At 45.2% G+C, this 19,002-nt stretch overlaps 2 protein-coding genes across 2 annotated transcripts; both read right to left on the bottom strand.

Annotated features, from left to right (window-relative positions):
* Window positions 1-1,626: 1,626 nt before the first annotated feature.
* On the bottom strand, window positions 1,627-12,546 carry LOC106818418. Its single transcript, XM_014823130.1, has 3 exons — window positions 12,223-12,546; window positions 11,564-11,679; window positions 1,627-1,709 (listed from the first exon to the last, which is right to left on the bottom strand). Exons 1-3 carry the CDS (start codon window positions 12,531-12,533, stop codon window positions 1,627-1,629), a joined length of 510 nt encoding a protein of 169 aa, XP_014678616.1. The 5' UTR covers window positions 12,534-12,546.
* A 387-nt stretch (window positions 12,547-12,933) lies between these two features.
* Window positions 12,934-18,613, bottom strand: LOC106818417 (vinexin-like). The gene is made up of 4 exons (XM_014823129.1): window positions 18,579-18,613; window positions 15,476-15,586; window positions 13,197-13,339; window positions 12,934-12,946 (listed from the first exon to the last, which is right to left on the bottom strand). Exons 2-4 carry the CDS (start codon window positions 15,572-15,574, stop codon window positions 12,934-12,936), a joined length of 255 nt encoding a protein of 84 aa, XP_014678615.1. The 5' UTR covers window positions 15,575-15,586; window positions 18,579-18,613.
* Between the last annotated feature and the right edge of the window lie 389 nt (window positions 18,614-19,002).

The following is a 19,002-nucleotide window of genomic DNA, read 5'->3' as shown; positions in this document are numbered from 1 at the left end:
TAGATGGCGCGCGGGTGGTTGGATGCATGCGCTGATAGGCAATAAATAGGCAAAAAGATGTCCAAACCTTTATGTTCAACGCCGGTTGATAGATATGCTAAACGTTATAGTTACGGACCGTGCCATAACCAAGATCTAATAATAGCATTTATGTACGCTATGGACGTAATTCGTAGCTTTCCTCGGGATTATCCTAGTGGTGGATCCAGGGAGGGAGGCAAGGGGGCGGCCCCCCCGCTAGAATTTCAGGGCTAAGTATTTTTAGCCTAAACCCCCTCCCCGCCACGGGCGCTTCGTGGGCCCTTTTGAGCTTCGGCATGATTCGCGTCCCGCCCCCCCTAGATATTCACTTCCTGAACCGGCCACTGGCCGCTAGGGGGCACTGCTCTGCCCGGCCTGGAATTGATGACGTCACTGTGCGCTGCGGGTGTCCTGCTCGCACTCATTAATTGATTTCTCTGCGGCTTAATCGCCTGCTGCGTCGTTTCTCTACCGCTCACTCTCTTCCTCCCCCGCTCTCGTTTCTCTACCCTCACTCTCTTCGGCTCCCCGCTCGTCGGTTTCTCTACCCTCACTCATCTTCCTGCCACCTCTCCGTTTTCTCTAGCGCGCTCACTCCTCTTCCTCCCCTCTCGTTTGCTCTACCCTCACTCTCTTCTCGGCACGCTGCTCGTTTCTGCGTACCGCTCACTCTCTTCCTCGCACGCTCTCGGTTTTTCTCTACCCTCACTTCTCTTCCTGTCCACCTCGTCGTGTTCTCTAGCCTCACTCGTCTTTCCTCCACCTCTCGTTTCTCTACCTCTCACTCTCTTCCTCCACTCTGTGCGTTTTCTCTAACCCCTCACTGCCTCTTCCTCCGCACCTCTCGTTTTTCTGCTACCTCCTCTCTTCCTCCCACCTTCTCGGTTTCTTACCGCCTCACTCCTCTTCCTCCACCTCTCGTTTTTCTCTACGCGCTCACTCTCTTCCTCCACGCCTCTCCGTTTCTCTAACTCCTCACTCTCGCTTCCTGCCACTCTCGGTTTTCTCTAACCCTGCACCTCTCTTCCTACACCTCTAGCCGGTTTCTCTACCGGCCTCACTGCTGCTTCGCTCACACCTCGTCGGTTGTTTTCTGCTAACCCTCAGCTCTCTTCCTCCACCTCTCGTTTTCGTTCTACCCCCTCACGTCTGCTCGCCTCCACCTCTCGGTTTCTCCTACCCTCACTCTCTTCCTCCACCTCTCGTTTTGCTCTACCCTGCACTCTGCTTCCTCCGCAAGCGCTCTGCCGTTTCTCTATCCCTCACTCTCTTCCTGCCCCCTCTGCGGCTTTCTCTACCTCAGCTCTCTCGCTCCCCCTCTCGGCTTTTCTCTACCGCTCACTCTGCTTCTCGCAGCCTCGTCGGTTCTCTACGCCTCACTCTCTTCCTCCACCTGCTCGTTTCTGCCTACGCTCACTCTCTTCCTCCACCTCTCGGTTTCTCTTAACCCTCACTCTGTCTCTTCCTCCACCTCTGCGGTTTTCTCTACCTCACTCTCTTCCTCACCTCTCGGTTTCTCTAGCCGCCTGCACTCGTCTTCCTGCCCCCTCTGCCGGTTTCTCTACCGCTCACTCTCTTCCTCCACCTCTGCGGTTTCTCTAGCCCTCACTCTCTTCCTCCACCTCTGCGTTTCTCTACCTCACTTCTCTTCCTCCACCTCCTGCGTTTCTCTACGGCCTCCGCACTCTCTTGCCTCGCACCTCTCGGTTTCTGCTGACCGGCCTCCACGTCTCTTCCTCCTCCACCCCGTCGCCCTGCTCGGTTTTCTCTAACCCTCACTCTGCTTCCTCCCCCTCTCACAGGAGTTATCCACGCCACGTCGGTTACGCACCAGTGTGGCATACGCCGGTATTTAACTGAAGCTTGTTTGCGTCTGTTATGCACAAAATGTGAACAAGAACATTTGTTTTATTCTTATTATTATTATAACTAATATTATTATTATCATCATCATTGTAATTATCATGATCAATCGATTATAAGCAACGAGGTACCATCCCTTTTCTGCATAGCACAGGGCGGTGAACCTCCCGACACCAGCGCCACCTGCTTGCAGAATCTTACAGAAATGCCGCGAGTCGGTCGGTCGGTCGGTTCATAGACATTCTATCAGAAGTTAATATAGATAAGTTCTGTGCTTTATTACCTCCTTATTCTAAATATACGGGAGCGCGCGTACATAGCCATCAAGAGGGGCGAATAATAATCGGTATTATTATTAATATATATTAAATATTATATATTAATATTATATTATAAATAATAATAATATTAATATTTAATTTAATTTAATTTATATTAAATTAAATTAAATTAATAATATTATAAATTATATATTGATAATATATTATTTATTATTAGACACTGCTGTGGTAGGCATATCGCATCGAACCGCCGCTAACTGCTCTATAAAAACTAAGAACAATGTGTATAGATATTGTCAATCCGTTTTTATCACAAACTGTCTTGCTGACGTTCACTCACTACAGTGGATCGGCTCGATGCAGGAATTCCACCAGATTAAGTGTAAAAAAGTTGCACAGACTGCAATAGCACCATTGCGTTTAGCCACTCACGCGAACGAGAAAGTGACACCAGCACCACCTGCCGGAGAATTCTACATTAATCTCGCAAGTTAGTCGCCATACAATCAAAGAGTCGAAAAAAATACTCAACAATCGAGAATATATAAATATCGCTATGGAAACAAAAACAAATAAAATGGCATTGAGACACCTTCTCTTCATCCTCGCCTACAAAATACACAATAGCTAGTCTGCTCACTAAAATAAATATATATTCACTAAAGGTTCGGCGAGTTAGCCCTGCCATGACGACCCCGACGACCGCCATCTTTGTCTACGTCTAATAAATACAGCGCGATGCAAAAAAACTACAAGCAAAATACACGAGCGCTCCCTAACACTATACGGATAAGCTGGGCTTTGGTTAAGAAGAGGGGACGAAAATGTTACCGACAAAATAAAATGTTCTGGGCAGTGGCTGTCACCCAGTTTACGTATAACGCATGACCGCAGAACTACACGCTATGTATATAAATAACGTCATTACATCGAGAGCTAATAATACCTTTATTAGGTATTATTAACACTTGATTACATGTGAATGGGTTGGCGTAACCCCCCCCCCCCCCGGGTGGCGCGCAAACAACAGCGTATATACATCCGGGGGGGGGCAAAGGAAACAGCGCCCTCTGCTGAGTGTTTCCTTAACAAGCAGCTCCCTCTGCTGAGTGTTTCCTTAACAAGCAGCTCCCTCTGCTGAGTGTTTCCTTAACAAGCAGCGCTCGCTACTGGCTGATGCTTTTTCATTAACAAGCAGCGGCCCTCTGCTGAGTGTTTTTCACTGAGTGTTTCCTTAACAAGGGGCTCGCGTCGTGCAGTAATATGTCCGCTAGGAGGAAAACATCACTGATTCTAGCAAGTAAGCAAACATGTATATCTGCAAACGTACACACACATATACTACAAGGTTCGACCACTGATCTCTATACTAACTACTACTAAGTTAATATAGAGATCAGTGGGTTCGGCACACGCGCGACAGCTGCCGCCACCTAGTAGCATCACTTGTAACTAAAATTGACTGACAACAAAATTCCCTGCGCGCTTTATCCGTCAATTTACCACTTGCGATAGAAATAGATCTAATGCTACGTTAAATGTTAACAGTTAGTACATAACATCGTAACCAACTCGCTATACTATATCGCACATAACATCGTAACCAACTCGCTATACTATATCGCACATACTCCGTGTTCACATGCTGAAGAACAATCTCTCACATCTCACGAGTCTCGGGGTGAACATGCCCTTCGGTTAGTTGCCTATTTCATACAATTTTCACTTCTTTCTCTAACACGTGTTTGTATCTCAGAGTGAGTAATCAAGATCAGGGTCGTGTCCGCCGCACAGCGATGCCTGGCGGCCATCTTAACGCACGCGCATGCGCACGTGACGTCCATCATAGATTTATATACGTCACGGCTTCTCGAAACTCCGATACACTGATGAAGAATTAGAGCTACACAGGACAAGTCAGACTACAGGACTGCTGCCAGGTTTTCACCCATCGTCGTAGTCACGACGCATCTGCGAATAATTAATTAGCTGCATAATTAGTTGAATAGCTAATTAGCTGTATTTAAAATTACACTATAAGTTCGCTGTGTCGGCGGAAACTGTGACCACGAGACTGCACCAATCATGAAGATGCTCTCTTGTTCAAGCATGGATGCAGGTGCGGCGGAGAACGAACGTTATTCGATCTTACAGTGGCAACGTACGTTAGCCTATACAGCTATTTGTGCTACACCAGTGACAGTGTAACAGTACTAACACGCACAGAACATGGCTTAGAGCATCTCTACTCTATCGCTCTGATGACTAAACGAAATATGTCTTGACGTTGTTCACTTGATGAAGCAGCCTAGGGGGCGCCAGCGGCGGCGTTCGTGACAGCGACTCTCTCTGCATAGCAATAAGAACGGAGTTATACATATGTATTACGCGATTCGTGTTATATCATTACATAATTTCATGTAACAGATGCACATCATTGCTTCGTAAACAATCTTAAGCACAAGGTCGGATCCGAAATTTCGGAGTTGGTATACTTACCTTTTCGTAATCATCCAAGGCAGCTTAAAATGTACAGAATTGACATTAATACTACGGATGAGTTATGAGAGAAGAAATTATGATTTCCTGTACATTAACCATATATCGATACTATCACCAAATCTAACAATAGTCCTCGCATTCAGAAGTTTGGCATTGAATAGAGATTAAATACAATGAAGTTTCTTGTACATATAATTTACCTTATAATATACTATATAATATACTAAACTTGTTTCTGAAAATGTTTGCTGAAGTCTTTATAGATGCAGGAGAGGCGAGTAAATAGCCGTCGCTACATAAAGCCATCACACGTAACTCGGACTTCGCAAAGCACCACGTGGTCTGCATAACTCTATCTACCCATCCCACTTGCCTCACGCGCAATGTGGCCTCCTACCCAGTGAAGTGTCTGCTGTGCTAGCGAAGCAATATGTTCTTCTGCGCCACCCATTCTCCCTGTTCCCTGCCCTCACTACGTCTTGTGCTCTCATCTTCTTTTCTTAGCTGCTCACTCTTCGCTCTCTCTCTCTTCTTCTCCTCTCTCTCTCTCTTCCTCTCCTCTCTCTCTCTCTCTCTCTCTCTCTCGCCTCTCGCCTCTCGCTCTCGCCTCTCGCCTCTCGCTCTCCTCTCGCTCTCTCTGCTCTCTCCGCTCTCGCTCTCTCGCTCTCTCGCTCTCTTCGGCCTCTATCGCTCTCGCTCTCGCTTCTCTCTCTTGCCTCTTCTCTCTCTCTCTCTCTCTCTCTCTCTCCTCTCTCTCTCGCGCTCGCTCTCGCTCTCACTCTCATCGCTTCCCTCTCACTCTCCGCTCTCACTCTCTCTCTCTCTCGCTCTCTCTCTCTCTCGCTCGCTCTCTCTCTCTCTCTCTCTGCTCTCTCTTCTTCTCTCTTTTCTCTCTCTCTCTCTCTCTCTCACACTCTCTCTCTCTCTTTCTATTTCCTTTCCGCACTGTCTCTTCCTCTTCCTATCTTTTCACTTGCCTTTCTCCCTCTTATTCCGTCTTCCTCTTTCGCAGTTTCTCCCTCTTTAAGTTACCTCTCTCTCTATCTACTGCGTTCTCCCACTCTCTCCCCATCTTTCTCTCTCTCACTGTCTCCTCTCTCCTCTCTCCCCATCTCTCTCCTCTCTCTCCCCCTCTCCCCACCTCTCTCTCTCTCTCTCACTGCTCTCCATCTCTCCCACCTCTATCTACTCTCACTCCCTCCCTATATCTACGATCATCAGTGTCAGTGTACTCACACGAGATCATGTGTGTTTCCTCTCTTCTCTCTCTCTCTCTCTCCAGTCTATCTCCATTATTCCTACCTCTCTCTCTCACTGTCGCCTCTCCCCCCCCACCTCTCTCTCTCTCTCTCACTGTCTCTCCCTCCCCCCCCACCGCTCTCTCTCACTCCCTCCTATTATCTAACGCCATCATTGTCAGTTGTACTCACACGGAGGATCCACGTAGTTTCCTCTCTTCCCTCTCTCTCTCTTCCATCTATCTCTATATCTACCTCTCTCTCTCACTGTCTCCTCTCTCCCCACCTCTCTCTCCTCTCACTCCCTCCCTATATCTACGCATCAATTGTTCATGTACTCACAGAGGGATCCACGCTAGTGTCCTCTCTTCCCTCTCTCATCTCTCTCCCCATCTATCTCGTATTATCTAACCTCTACTCCTCTTTCACTGTCTCCTCTCCCGCCCACCTTCTATCTCTCTCCTCTCCCCTATCTCTACGCACATTGTCAGCTGTACTTCACACGAGGGGATCCACGCTTAGTTTCCTTCTCTTCCCCTCTCTCTCTCTCTCCATTATCTCTATATCTACCTCTCTCTCTCACTGTCTCCTCTCCCCCCACCTCTATCTCTCTCTCATCTCCTATCTTCTACGCCCCTCATTAGTCAGTGTACTTCACACGAGGGCATCACGTAGTTTCTCTCTCTCCCCTCTCTCTCGCTCTCCCATCTATCTCTATATCTACCTCTCTCTCTCACTGTCTCCTCTCTCCCCACCTCTCTCTCTCTCCTCTTCCCATATCTCTACTGCATTCATGTCAGTGTACTCACACGAGGGATCCACTACGTTTCCTCTCTTCCCTCTCTCTCTCGCTCGCCATGCTATCTCTTATATCTACCTCTCTCTCTCCCACTCTCTCCTCTCCCCCCACCTACTATCTCTCTCCTCTCCTCCCTATATGCTACGCGATCGATTGTCAGCGTACCTCACACGAGGATCCACGTAGTTTCCTCTCTTCCCTCTCTCTCTCTCCCCATCTATCTCTATATCTACCTCTCTCTCTCACTGTCTCCTCTCTCCCCACCTCTCTCTCTCTCCTCTCTCCCTATATCTACGCATCATTGTCAGTGTACTCACACGAGGGATCCACGTAGTTTCCTCTCTTCCCTCTCTCTCTCTCTCCATCTATCTCTATATCTACCTCTCTCTCTCACTGTCTCCTCTCCCCCCACCTCTCTCTCTCACTCCCTCCCTATCTCTACGCCATCATTGTCAGTCGTACTGCACACGGAGGATCCACGTAGTTTCCTCTTTCCCTCTCTCTCTCTCTCCTCTCTCCCTATATCTACGCATCATTGTCAGTGTACTCACACGAGGGATCCACGTAGTTTCCGGGGAAGGTTCCAAAGCGACCGGTGCGCAGCGATGATCCAACAAACCATCCATCGTCACACTTCTCCATCACATAGACAGTGTCGCCCTCTTGCAGCTCTAGTTCGTCCTGATTCTGAGGCCTGTATGCGTACATGGCCCTGAACCTGGGAAACATAAAAAACATGCGAGATTGAAGCGAGCTTAGATGGTGGTGGGTAGTTGCTTACATTGTGCTATTTTCAGAGCATCATGGGGAAGGGCACGTGATCTTGCGTTGAAACGGTCTAGATATGTTCTTAAACTTGGGATTGGTATTGCTTAAACGTTCATGATAATAGTTTCACATTCTAGTGTGAAAACAGGACATTATATCTTATTATTATGTGACGACATCCGAACAGAAGTGTGAATGAGAATACGAGATACAGTAGAAGTCCAAAAATCTGGATGCCAAATCAGGAATTTTCGAAAACTCGTTAAATTTAACTCTCTGTTTGATAAACTAAAAATAAATAATGAATTTGTATATAATAACTTCCTCTTTCATTTGTTTACTATATTTTCTTTTACAATATTCATTTTTACACATGATTTCAAGCATTACACGTTCTAATTTACCTGTTCATATCTTCTTTATTCCTTTTTATTTTTTTATTTTAAAAGCACTGCCCGAGAATACGGAAAATCCAAAAATCTGGACCGACCCAATCCCCGATCAGNCTTAATAGCGGTCCCAGAACACTTAACAACGTTACTAAGTGAAACTTACCGATAATGTGAACTTCATCACAGGCTGCCTGATTGAATGGGAATCGATCTCAATTACATTCATACACATTTATTGTACATCCAGTAATTTAGTGCTATTATGATGGTTAAAAGCATATAAAAATAATTTGATTGAAATATTACGTGGTCATGAATTATTTGCACAACGCAATTCTCAACTGTAACACGGACCGAGAATGTGGCAAGCGTTGCAAACTTTGAAACAGAGAACAAATGCGATTACGCATTTATAAATAGTATTGTTTTGTTTCTATTAGCGGTAGTATTATGATTTTGCGTGTTTTTCGAGAAAAACACAATTTCTATTCATTGATCGTATAAATAATAATGTCACTATAATTGTATTAGTGGTGTGAATGTGTTATTTTTCACTTAATATTAAAGTTACGGAGGTCTGGAGGATCTCTTAAGTTAGGAGCAAAAAGTACGAGAATTTTTTAATTCTTCTTAAACTTACGAGAGTTTCTGGCACGCGTTTAGAGAAAACTTAGTTTAGTTAATGTTAAGATAATTTTTCTTGGCCGGCCCCAGGGGTTCAAAGTTCGGTTTGCTGTCATATAATCATCTCATAGTACAGTATTTCCCCATGCTTATTATCTTATTACCTGATTTGTAAATATTGATTTGTGTGCAATGTTTATTGTCGATTTGTACCCAATGTTCCTATTGTGGCAATTGATTAGTGTTGATTAGTAGCACGATTTTACCAGCGCAGCGGGTACCGCGTAGTATTTATATATATGTGTATATATGTATAATATCTAATATTATATATATTTATATAACCATTGAATATGATATATAATAATACATATGTATATATACTTAGATATATAATATATTAATATATATATATTTATATATAAGAAGGATAGATATTAGGCTTTCATTTACACAATAACATAGACAATAGTGACGATTGCCACGTGTATGCATTATAAGCAGCTATGTACTACATAGTGCCATTAATAAACTATATGTATACATAAGTGCCCGGCGGACATATATGTATACATAGGTGTGGGGAAACATTATATGTATACATAAGTGTGGGGGAACATATGTATAATTAAGTGTGGGGAAACATATATGTATACATAGTGTGGGAGGAAAAACATATATGCTATACATAAGTGTTGGGGAAACCTGTATATTCGATCGCTCAATAGCAAAACCAACAGTGGCCTTCATAGACGGTCGTGGCTTCATAGCAGGCGTCAGTGGGCCTTCATAGAAGGTCCGTGGCTTCATAGAAGGTCGTGGCCTTCATAGAGGTCAGTGGCCTTCTAGACAGGTCGTGGCTTCATGGACAGGTCAGTGAGCTTATAGACAGGTCAGTGCCCTCATAGACAGGTCAGTGGCCTTCATAGACAGGCGTGGCTTCATAGACAGGTCAGTGGCCTTCATAGCAGGTCGTGGCCTCATAGACAGCGTCAGTGGCTTCATTAGCAGGGTCGTGCCCTTCATGACGGTCAGTGCTTCATTGACAGGCGTGGCCTTCATAGAGGTCGTGGCTTCATAGAAGGTCAGTGGCATTCATCAGACAGGTCGTGGCCTGTCATAGCAGTTCAGTGGCCCTTCATAGAAGGTCAGTGGCCCTTTCATAGAAGGTCAGTGGCCTTCATGACAGGTCAGTCAGGAAAGAGGCCAACAGCGTTCTCTGTAGAAGCGTGCCGAGTTCTCTATAGATGAGCAGCTACCCAGGTATGACTGTCTCTACTAAGATGGCACTAACGACAAGGGATGATGTTCTCTATGCATGAGCACTAACACACGGTATGGCCTGTTTCTATAGATGGCACTAACACACAGGTATGACTGTTTCTATAGATGAGCACTAACACACAGGTATGACTGTTCTCGTCTATAGATTGGGAGCATAACAACAGGGTATGATGTTCTCTACTAAGATGAGCATTAAAACACAGGTATGCTGTTCTCTCTAGATGAGCACTAACACACAGTGATGACTGGTCTCTATAGATGGACTAACACAAGGTATGTCTGTGTTATTGATGAGCATACCCAGGTATGATGTTCTCGAAGATGAAGACTACCACAGGTGATGACTGTTCTCTATAGTAGCGTAACACACAGGTTTGATGTTCTCTAGAGATGAGCACTAACACACAGGTATGACTGCTTTCTCTTAGATGGACCTACACCAGGTATGACTGTTCTGTATAGCATGAACACTACCAAAGGGTGACTGTTCTCTATAGATGTATAACACACAGTATGACGTGTCTCTATAGATGAGCCCACTAACCAGGTATGATGTTTCTAATAGATGAGCCTAACCACGCGTTGACTGGTCTTATAGAATGAACACTAACACACAGGTTATGATGTTCTTTATAGATGAGCACAACACCGTATGACTGTTCTCTATAGATGGCCTAAAACAGCGTATGACTGTTCTCGTTAGATGAGCCTACCACAGGTATGACTGTATCTTTATAGTGAGTACTACACACCACGGTAGATGTTCTCTATAGATAGAGCACTAACACCGGTATGAATGTTCTTATGATGAACACTAACCAGGTATTGGACTGTTGTCTATAGATGAGCACTAACACAGGTTTGACTTGTTCTTCTTATAGATGAGCCTACACACAGGTATGGACGTTTCTATAGATGAGCATAACACCAGTATGACTGTTCTCTATAGATGAGCACTAACGAACACGGTATGCTGCTTCTCTAGAGATGAGCATAACACAGGTATTGACCTGTTTCTCTATGGATGAGATCACACAGGGTGTTGACTGTTCTCTATGATGAGCACTAAACACAGGCTATGATGTTCTCTATCAGAGGGCAAACACGGTTTGGACTGTTCTTATAAGTGATGGCACTACACACAGGCTATGACTGTTCTCTATAGAATAACATTAACACACAGGTATGACTGTTCTCTATAGATGAACATCACACACAGGTGATGACTGTTCTCTATAGATGGTACTAACACTAGGTATGACTGTTCTCTATAGAATGAGCACACTAACAACAGGTAACTGACTTCTCTAATAGATGCGATGCACAGTAACACAACAGGTACTGACTGTTCTCTATAGATGAACATCTAACACAAGGTATATGTCCTCTATAGATAGGCATAACATACACAGGTTTGCACTAGTTCTCTGTATAGATGAGGCACCTAACACACCAGGTATGACTGTTCCTCCATATAGATAAGGCACTAACACACAGTATGACTGTTTCTCTATATGAGGTCAGCATACACACCAGGTTATGACTGTTTATCTATAGATGAGCACTAACACCAGGTATGAGTGTTTTTTATAGCATAACACTACAGACGGTATGGACTGTTCTCTATAGATGAGCACTACAACAGGTGTGACTGCTTCTTATAGATGAGCACTAACACACAGGAAACAGGTATGACTGTTCTCTATAGATGAGCACTAACACACAGGTATGACTGTTCTCTATAGATGAGCACTAACACACAGGTATGACTGTTCTCTTGTATATATGCACTCACAGATTTCGCGCTCCCTCGCGGCGAGGCGAGGGGAGAGGTCGGGCCGTTAAACACGTCAACAGAGGGAGCCACCTTCTTAGCAGCTCTCAGCGACGCCATGTGATCCTCGTAACTACAAACAAGCGAACGGCATTGACACAGCGAATCAAAGCAAACATCGTAGAATCTAACACTGACTTTGTTTTACCGATATTCTCACTTGATAGCAATGACACTACTGACTGATACGACTTAATATTGGTAGGTCATACTTGATACTACTTGGTATTTTTACATGAACAAATTTGTTTAATGTGAAATGAATATGATTATTTAAATCTGGCTCATGCCGCGACGCGACATACGCGAATGATTGGTGTACCGACCAGGGGCGTGTCAGCAGGGGGGGGGGGGGTCCAGGGTCCGGACCCCCCTGCTCGCGCAGAAAACGCATCTAAGGGGTCTAATTCACAAAATTTCTGGGGAGGGCCCCCCGACCCCCCGGTTCAGCGCCTCGGCAAGTTTTGGTTACGGTTAGACCCCCCTGGTACAAATCCGTTACAAGCCCTGCGACTGTTGCTGTATCTGCGAATACAGGCCATGACAACAACAACGCCGCTGCGTCGACAGCGTGGGGCACAACGTGGGGCGCCACGGTTAGGCGACGCGACCTCACCTCTTCGTGTGGGGCCCCCTGGTGTCAGCGACCTCGACGTGTGGCGCCACCTCCCTCGCGTCCCACCGGTGCGCCATCTGCTGGTATTCCTTCCTCCCGGATGCCGGGCTGGAGTCCGGCTGGCCTGCTCTTCGTCCGATAGACGCGCTGGCGTCCTGGACATCGGCGTGAGTGTGCCTGCTGCTGCCTCCGCTGCCGGGGGCGATGGGGCTTCGCTGGGAAGAAGCTGCGCCATGGCGTGAGTGTGCCTGCTGCGCGCTCACGCTGCGGGGGCAATAATTGGGGCTTCGCTGGACAGAAGCTGCGGCCATCGGACGAGGAGACAAACGAGAAAAAAAAAAAGAGAAAAAAGCAAAAAAAAAAAAAAAATAAAAAAAAAAAAAAAAAAAAAAGGAAAAAAATAAAAAAAGAAAGAAAAAAAGAAAAGAAATAGAAAAAAAAAAAGAAAAAAAGGAAGAAAAAAAGAAGAAAAAAAAAAAAATGAAAAATAAAAAAAAGAGAAAAAAAAAAAAAAAGAAACAAAAAAAAAAAACGCTTAAATAAGAATAAAAGAAGAAAAAAATAAAAAAAAAGAATAAAAAAAAAAAGAAAAAAAGAAAAAAAGACAAAAAAGATAAAAAAAAAAATAAGAAAAACAAGAAAAGTAGTAAAAATAAAAAAAAAAAACAAAAACAAGAAAATACGAAAAAGAAAAATGCCGACGAACCTGCATCAACAAAACACGCTGATGATGATGATGATGATGATGATGATGATGATGATGATGATGATGATGATATAGTAAAGAGAAACACACACGTGCACACAAGCATGTAATCACACGCACGCACGCACGCACGCACGCACGCACGCACGCACGCACGCCGCACGACGCACGCACCACGCACACCACACTACCACACATACACAGAGAGGCTACGATGATGAGTCGTGCTGCTGTGCTGGCTGTTGCTGCTGCTGCTGCTCGCTGCTGCTGTTTGCTGCTGCTGTTGTGGGTCGGGCAGACGTCTGCACGCATCACTCCACGTAAGGCTATCGGGAAGATTCGCGCTCGGTCCCGATGGCTCCCTCGTACCAGTATATCGTCAACTTCCCGCAGCAGCGTGACGACCTCACCCTGATAAACAAGTGAACACACCACTGCTGAAGCAACGACCTCTAGCACGCCCGTGCATGTGTGCATGTGTGTGCGTGTTGTATGTATATGTATTGGTACTACGATGTGTGGCACGTGTGTGTTGTTGTATGGATTATGTATGTGTGTACTAGCAGATGTGCACGTGTGTGTATGTTGTATGTAATGTATGTGTTGTACTACAGATGTGTGCACGTGTGTGCATGTGTATGTATATGTATGGGTATTCTACAGATGTGTGCACGTGTGTGTATGTTGTATGTATATGTATGTGTGTACTACACATGTGTGCGTGCATGTGTGCACGTGTGTGTATGTTGTATGTATATGTATGTGTGTAACAGCAGAAGTGTGCGTGCACGTGTGTGGCACGTTTATGTTGTAGTATATGTATGTGTGTACTACAGATGTGTGCGTGCATGTGTGCACGTGTGTGTATGTTGTATGTATATGTATGTGTGTACTACAGATGTGTGCACGTGTGTGTATGTTGTATTCGTATTGTATGTGTGTACTGACAGATGTGCTTGAGTGCATGTGTGCACGTGTGTGCATGTTGTATGTATATGTATGTGTGTATTACAGATGTGTGAGTGCAGATGTGTTCACATGTGTGCGTGCATGTGTGCACGTGTGTGCATGTTGTATGTATATGTATGTGGTGTACACAGATGTGTGGTCATGTGTCGTGTATGTTGTATGTATATGTATGTGTGTAGCTACAGATGTGTGCACGTGTGTGTTATGTTGATGTAATAGTATGTGTGTACTACAGATGTGTGCACGTGTGTGTATGTGTATGTATATGTATGTGTGTACTACAGATGTGTGCACGTGTGTGTATGTTGTATGTATATGCTATGTGTGTTACTACAGATGTTGCACGTGTGGAATGACACATGTGTGCGGCATTGTGTGCACGTGTGTGTATGTTGTATGTATATGTATGTGTGTACTACAGATGTGTGCACGTGTGTGCATGTTGTATGTATATGTATGTGTGTACTACAGATGTGTGAGTGCATGTGTGCACGTGTGTGCATGTTGTATGTATATGTATGTGTGTATACAGATGCTGTGCACGTGTGGGCATGTTGTATGTATAGTATGTGGTGTCTACAGATGTGTGGAGTGGCATGTGTGCACGTGTGTGTATGTTGTATGTATATGTTACGTGCTGTACTAGGCCGATGTGTGCCACCGTGTGTGCTAGTTGTAGTGTATATGTATGTGTACTACAGATGTGTGCACGTGTGTGTATGTTGTATGTAATGTATGTGTTGGTACTAACAAGATGTGTGCACGTGTGTGTATGTTGTATGATATGTATGTGTGTTACTACAGATGTGTCACGTGTGTGTATGTTGTATGTATATTGTATGTGTGAGCTACAGATTGTGCACGGTGTGTGAATGACACATGGTGGCGTGGCAATGTGTGCACCGTGTGTGTATGTTGTATGTATATGTCATGCTGTGTATCTACAGATGTGTGCATGCGTGTGTGTATGTTGTATGTATATGTATGTGTGGTCCTAACGCAGTATGTGTGCACGTGTGTGTATGTTGTATGTATATGTATGTGTGTACTACAGATGTGTGCACGTGTGTGAATGACACATGTGTGCGTGCATGTGTGCACGTGTGTGTATGTTGTATGTATATGTATGTGTGTACTACAGATGTATGTGTCCACGTGTGTGCATGTTGTATGTATATGTATGTGTGTACTACAGATGTGTGCACGTGTGTGCATGTTGTATGTATATGTATGTGTGTAACTACAGATGTATGTGTGCACGTGCTGTGTAGTTGTATGTATTATGTATGTGTGTCCACAGCTGCATGTGTGCACGTCGTGTCATGTTGTGTTATATTAGTGTGTACTACAGATGTGTGCACGTGTGTGTATGTTGTATGTATATGTATGTGTGTACTACACATGTGTGCGTGCATGTACGTGCGTCTGTCTATCTATTTTCGTGTGTGCATGTACATACATCTTAATCTGTGATTGATTTCAGTAACGGCTCTTCATTTAAAGCTTGTTGCCTTAATGCAGCCATTTTTAATTCATCACGGAGATACCTAGCTGAGGCACGGATTACCACACTCTTACCTTTTTCAGTGAGAGCTCGTTCAGCGATGCTGCGTCGAAGTCAAACTTGACCTTGGCTTCACGTGTCTCCTGAGCAGGATCAGTCTTTACTTCATCCATCGACTCAATCACCTTAGCAACGATGTTTCAAACAAACGTGTTAAATCTCTACCATCGCAAAGTCATGCATAAAAATTATGCATATATCTTATATATCATATATCTGGGGTGAATTACTAATGGATTGCTTGTTATTCGCTATATATATATATATATATATTTATAGATAATATTCTATAGATATTCTATAGATAAATTTGTTTTTTACTCAAGTGTCAAGAAATAGTCCACCACGCACTCTCGCAATTGAGAATTTACAGGTTGTCAACTTTTCACAGCCGCGTCGTTGCATACTAAACAACGGACATTGCGATGGTGGCGCTGCGAGACGACGCATTTATGAACTATATTAGCGACCATCTGGCTGTGACTTGCGTAACTCCTAGGCTATAGTGTGAACAAGTACGTGTCGAACCCTACGAACCTTAGCACGCACCGCGAACTACGTACTAGCTTACTGTAAAACTCAGCAGGCACCGCGAACTACGTACTAGCTTACTGTAAAACTCAGCAGGCATACACACGTAATAGATTACTATAACTACATGCGTTGAGTAGTATATATAAAGAGTCTCTCCACATAGAAAGTCTCTCTCTCTCTCCACAATAGAAGTCTCTCTCTCTCTCTACAATAGAAAGTCTCTCTCTCTACAGTACAAGACATCTCTCTACACTATAGAATCACTCTCCATGTGCAGGTGTGTGTATTCACTAACACGCCGCAGTGTCTTGTCGTGTCGTGTCGTGTCGTGTCGTGTCGCGTCGCGTCGTGTCGTGTCGTGTCGCGGCCGTGTCGTGTCGTGTCGTGTCTTGTCGTGTCTCGTCTCGTCTCCGTCTTGCGGGATTCTAAGCAGAAGCTATGTACTCACGAACACAACCACGCACGCTGCACCCGTACGCACACACGCACGCATGCGCGCACGCACACACATACTGTGGCAATGTTTGAGTATACACACGCCTATTAAAGATATCAGGAGCTGCAACAGGAGATAGGATATCAGGAGCTGTAACAGGAGATAGGATATCAGGAGCTGTAACAGGAGATAGGGTAAAGCTTTAACCATCAGAATGTGACAGATGTAGACAGCAAGTAGGTCCGCTGCCTGGAGAAAGTTGGCCAAACTGTCAGCTGCAGATGAAATAGCTACCCAGCGAGCCAACTACGCAGATCACATGTAGGAATACCACGTGTATATATCGAATCAGGCCTTATTCCAAGGGAGAATGTCCAAACAGGGTGGCAAAAGACACATCCACGTCAATACACCGGGTCGTGACGTTTGGGTGGGGTGTCATACGGTTTTTATTTAATGTGACAATGCTTATACGACCGCCCCCCCCCTATAACAGCGACCCCCGCCCCCCCATTGCACACCGGCTTTGTGACACTGGGTCAGGGCACCAGTCACAAGTTATGACCTCTTTGGCCACTCTGTTTGAATTATTTGCTCAAGGGAATTGGATATGTACACGTGTTCACGGCCCACGGTCACGTGACGGTCAGACGTATGACACACGCACACAGAGCTAGAAGGAGAAACAACGATGCGGACATACAACACTACATGCACGCACGCACACAACAGCGTGCCGCACGCACGCACGCACGCACAGACACGTGCACGGCACGCACAGCCAGCTACCACACATACATGCACGGCGCGCACGAAGACACGTGCACGCACGCACGCACCACATGCCGCACGCACGCACGCACGCACTACGCCACACTACATGCACGGCGGCGCACACAGACATGCGTGCAGCAACGCAATCGCTACTACGACACATAGATGCACCGCGCAGCACAGACACGTGCCACGCACGGCAAGCGCACTACCACCCATACATGCAGCGCACGCACAAGACATCGTGCACGCACGCAGCACTACACACGATATATGTCGCGATGTTCAGAACCTATAGGAATGCTCTCTCCTCTTTCTCTCTCTCTCTCTCTCTCTTCTCCTCTCTCTTCTCTCTCTCTCTCTCTCTCTCTCTCTCTCTCTCTCTCTCTCTCTCTCTCTTCTCTCTCTCTCTCTCTCCTCTGCTCTCTCATCTGCTCCTCTCTCGTGCGTGCTCTCTCTGCTCTCTCTCTCTATCCTCTGCCTGCTCTCTTGCGCTCTCCTCGCTCCGCTCTTCGCTCTCGCTCTCCTCTACTCTCTTTCGCGCTCTCTCTCTGCTCCTCTCTCTGCTCTCTCTCGCTCTCCTCTCTCACTCTCTCTCTCTCTCTCCTCTTCGCCGCTCTCTCTCTCTCTCTCTCTCTCTCTCTCTTGGCGTTCTCTCTCATCATCTCTCTCTCCTCTCTCTCTCTCTATATATATCCTATATTATTAATACGACCAGGAGTTAATAAAGACAAACTTTGTCTTTATTACTCCTGAACACGTGGTGCTGACTGCTCGGACGAAAGACCACAATCTGTAACCGACGCCCATAACCCTAACCCTAACCTAAGCTCTGATCCTAACCTAACACGAACCCTATCCCTTTCCCTAACCCTAACCTAAGCTGTAATCCTAACCATAACCCTTCCCATTGATTCTAACTACAACCTATAACCCCCTCCCTCCTAATTCGAACCGCAACCCCTAACCCATAATGTATCATTATAGCATTTAACACAAAAACGTGAACCACGTGACAACACGGGACAACACGTGACAACACGTGACATTCCCTCGCTGTGTGGAATTTTCTGATGAGCACTACAGGGGGAAGTTGACGTGCTGTGTGTGTGTGTGCGTGCGTGCGTGCGTGCGTGCGTGCGTGTGTGAGTGCGTGCGTGCGTGCGTGTGTGGGTGGGGGTGGATAGGCATTCAAAGATCACTGCACACGCACACACGTTTGCGCTACAAGCAGGCAGACAGGCAGGCAGGTAAGCAGGCAGGCAGGCAGACAGGCAGGCATGCAGGCAGGTAAGCAGGCAGGCAGGCAGACAGTCAGGCGGGCGGGTAGGCAGGTATGCAGGCAGGCAGGCACAAGACAGCTACAAACGCACCTCTTGTATTTTCTCTGCGTACTCAAGAGAAACGACAACCTAGCGAAAAAATAAATGGCAGAAAATAAGTACGACGGTGATTACTTCGTTAACCATTCATTTTGTTATTATTATTATTATTATTATTATTAATGATAATTAGTTTAAACTACCGAGTAAACATTATTACTATAAAATTACCGCTGGATACTCACTTGTTCGAGGAAATAAACGCCAGCTAAATCTTGTGTGATTTATATAGGGACGTATCATATGATATCACAACGCATGTATATCAATGTTTTAGTATGTATAATAATGTTTTAGTATGTATAATAATGTTTCAGTATGTATAATAATGTTTCAGTATGTATAATAATGTTTCAGTATGTATAATAATGTTTCAGTATGTATAATAATGTTTCAGTATGTATATCAATGTTTT

The sequence above is a fragment of the Priapulus caudatus genome, unplaced genomic scaffold (assembly GCF_000485595.1).
Source record: "Priapulus caudatus unplaced genomic scaffold, Priapulus_caudatus-5.0.1 Scaffold2227, whole genome shotgun sequence".
Lineage (NCBI taxonomy): Eukaryota > Metazoa > Priapulida > Priapulimorpha > Priapulimorphida > Priapulidae > Priapulus > Priapulus caudatus.
This window is presented reverse-complemented; position numbering and strand designations above follow the sequence as displayed.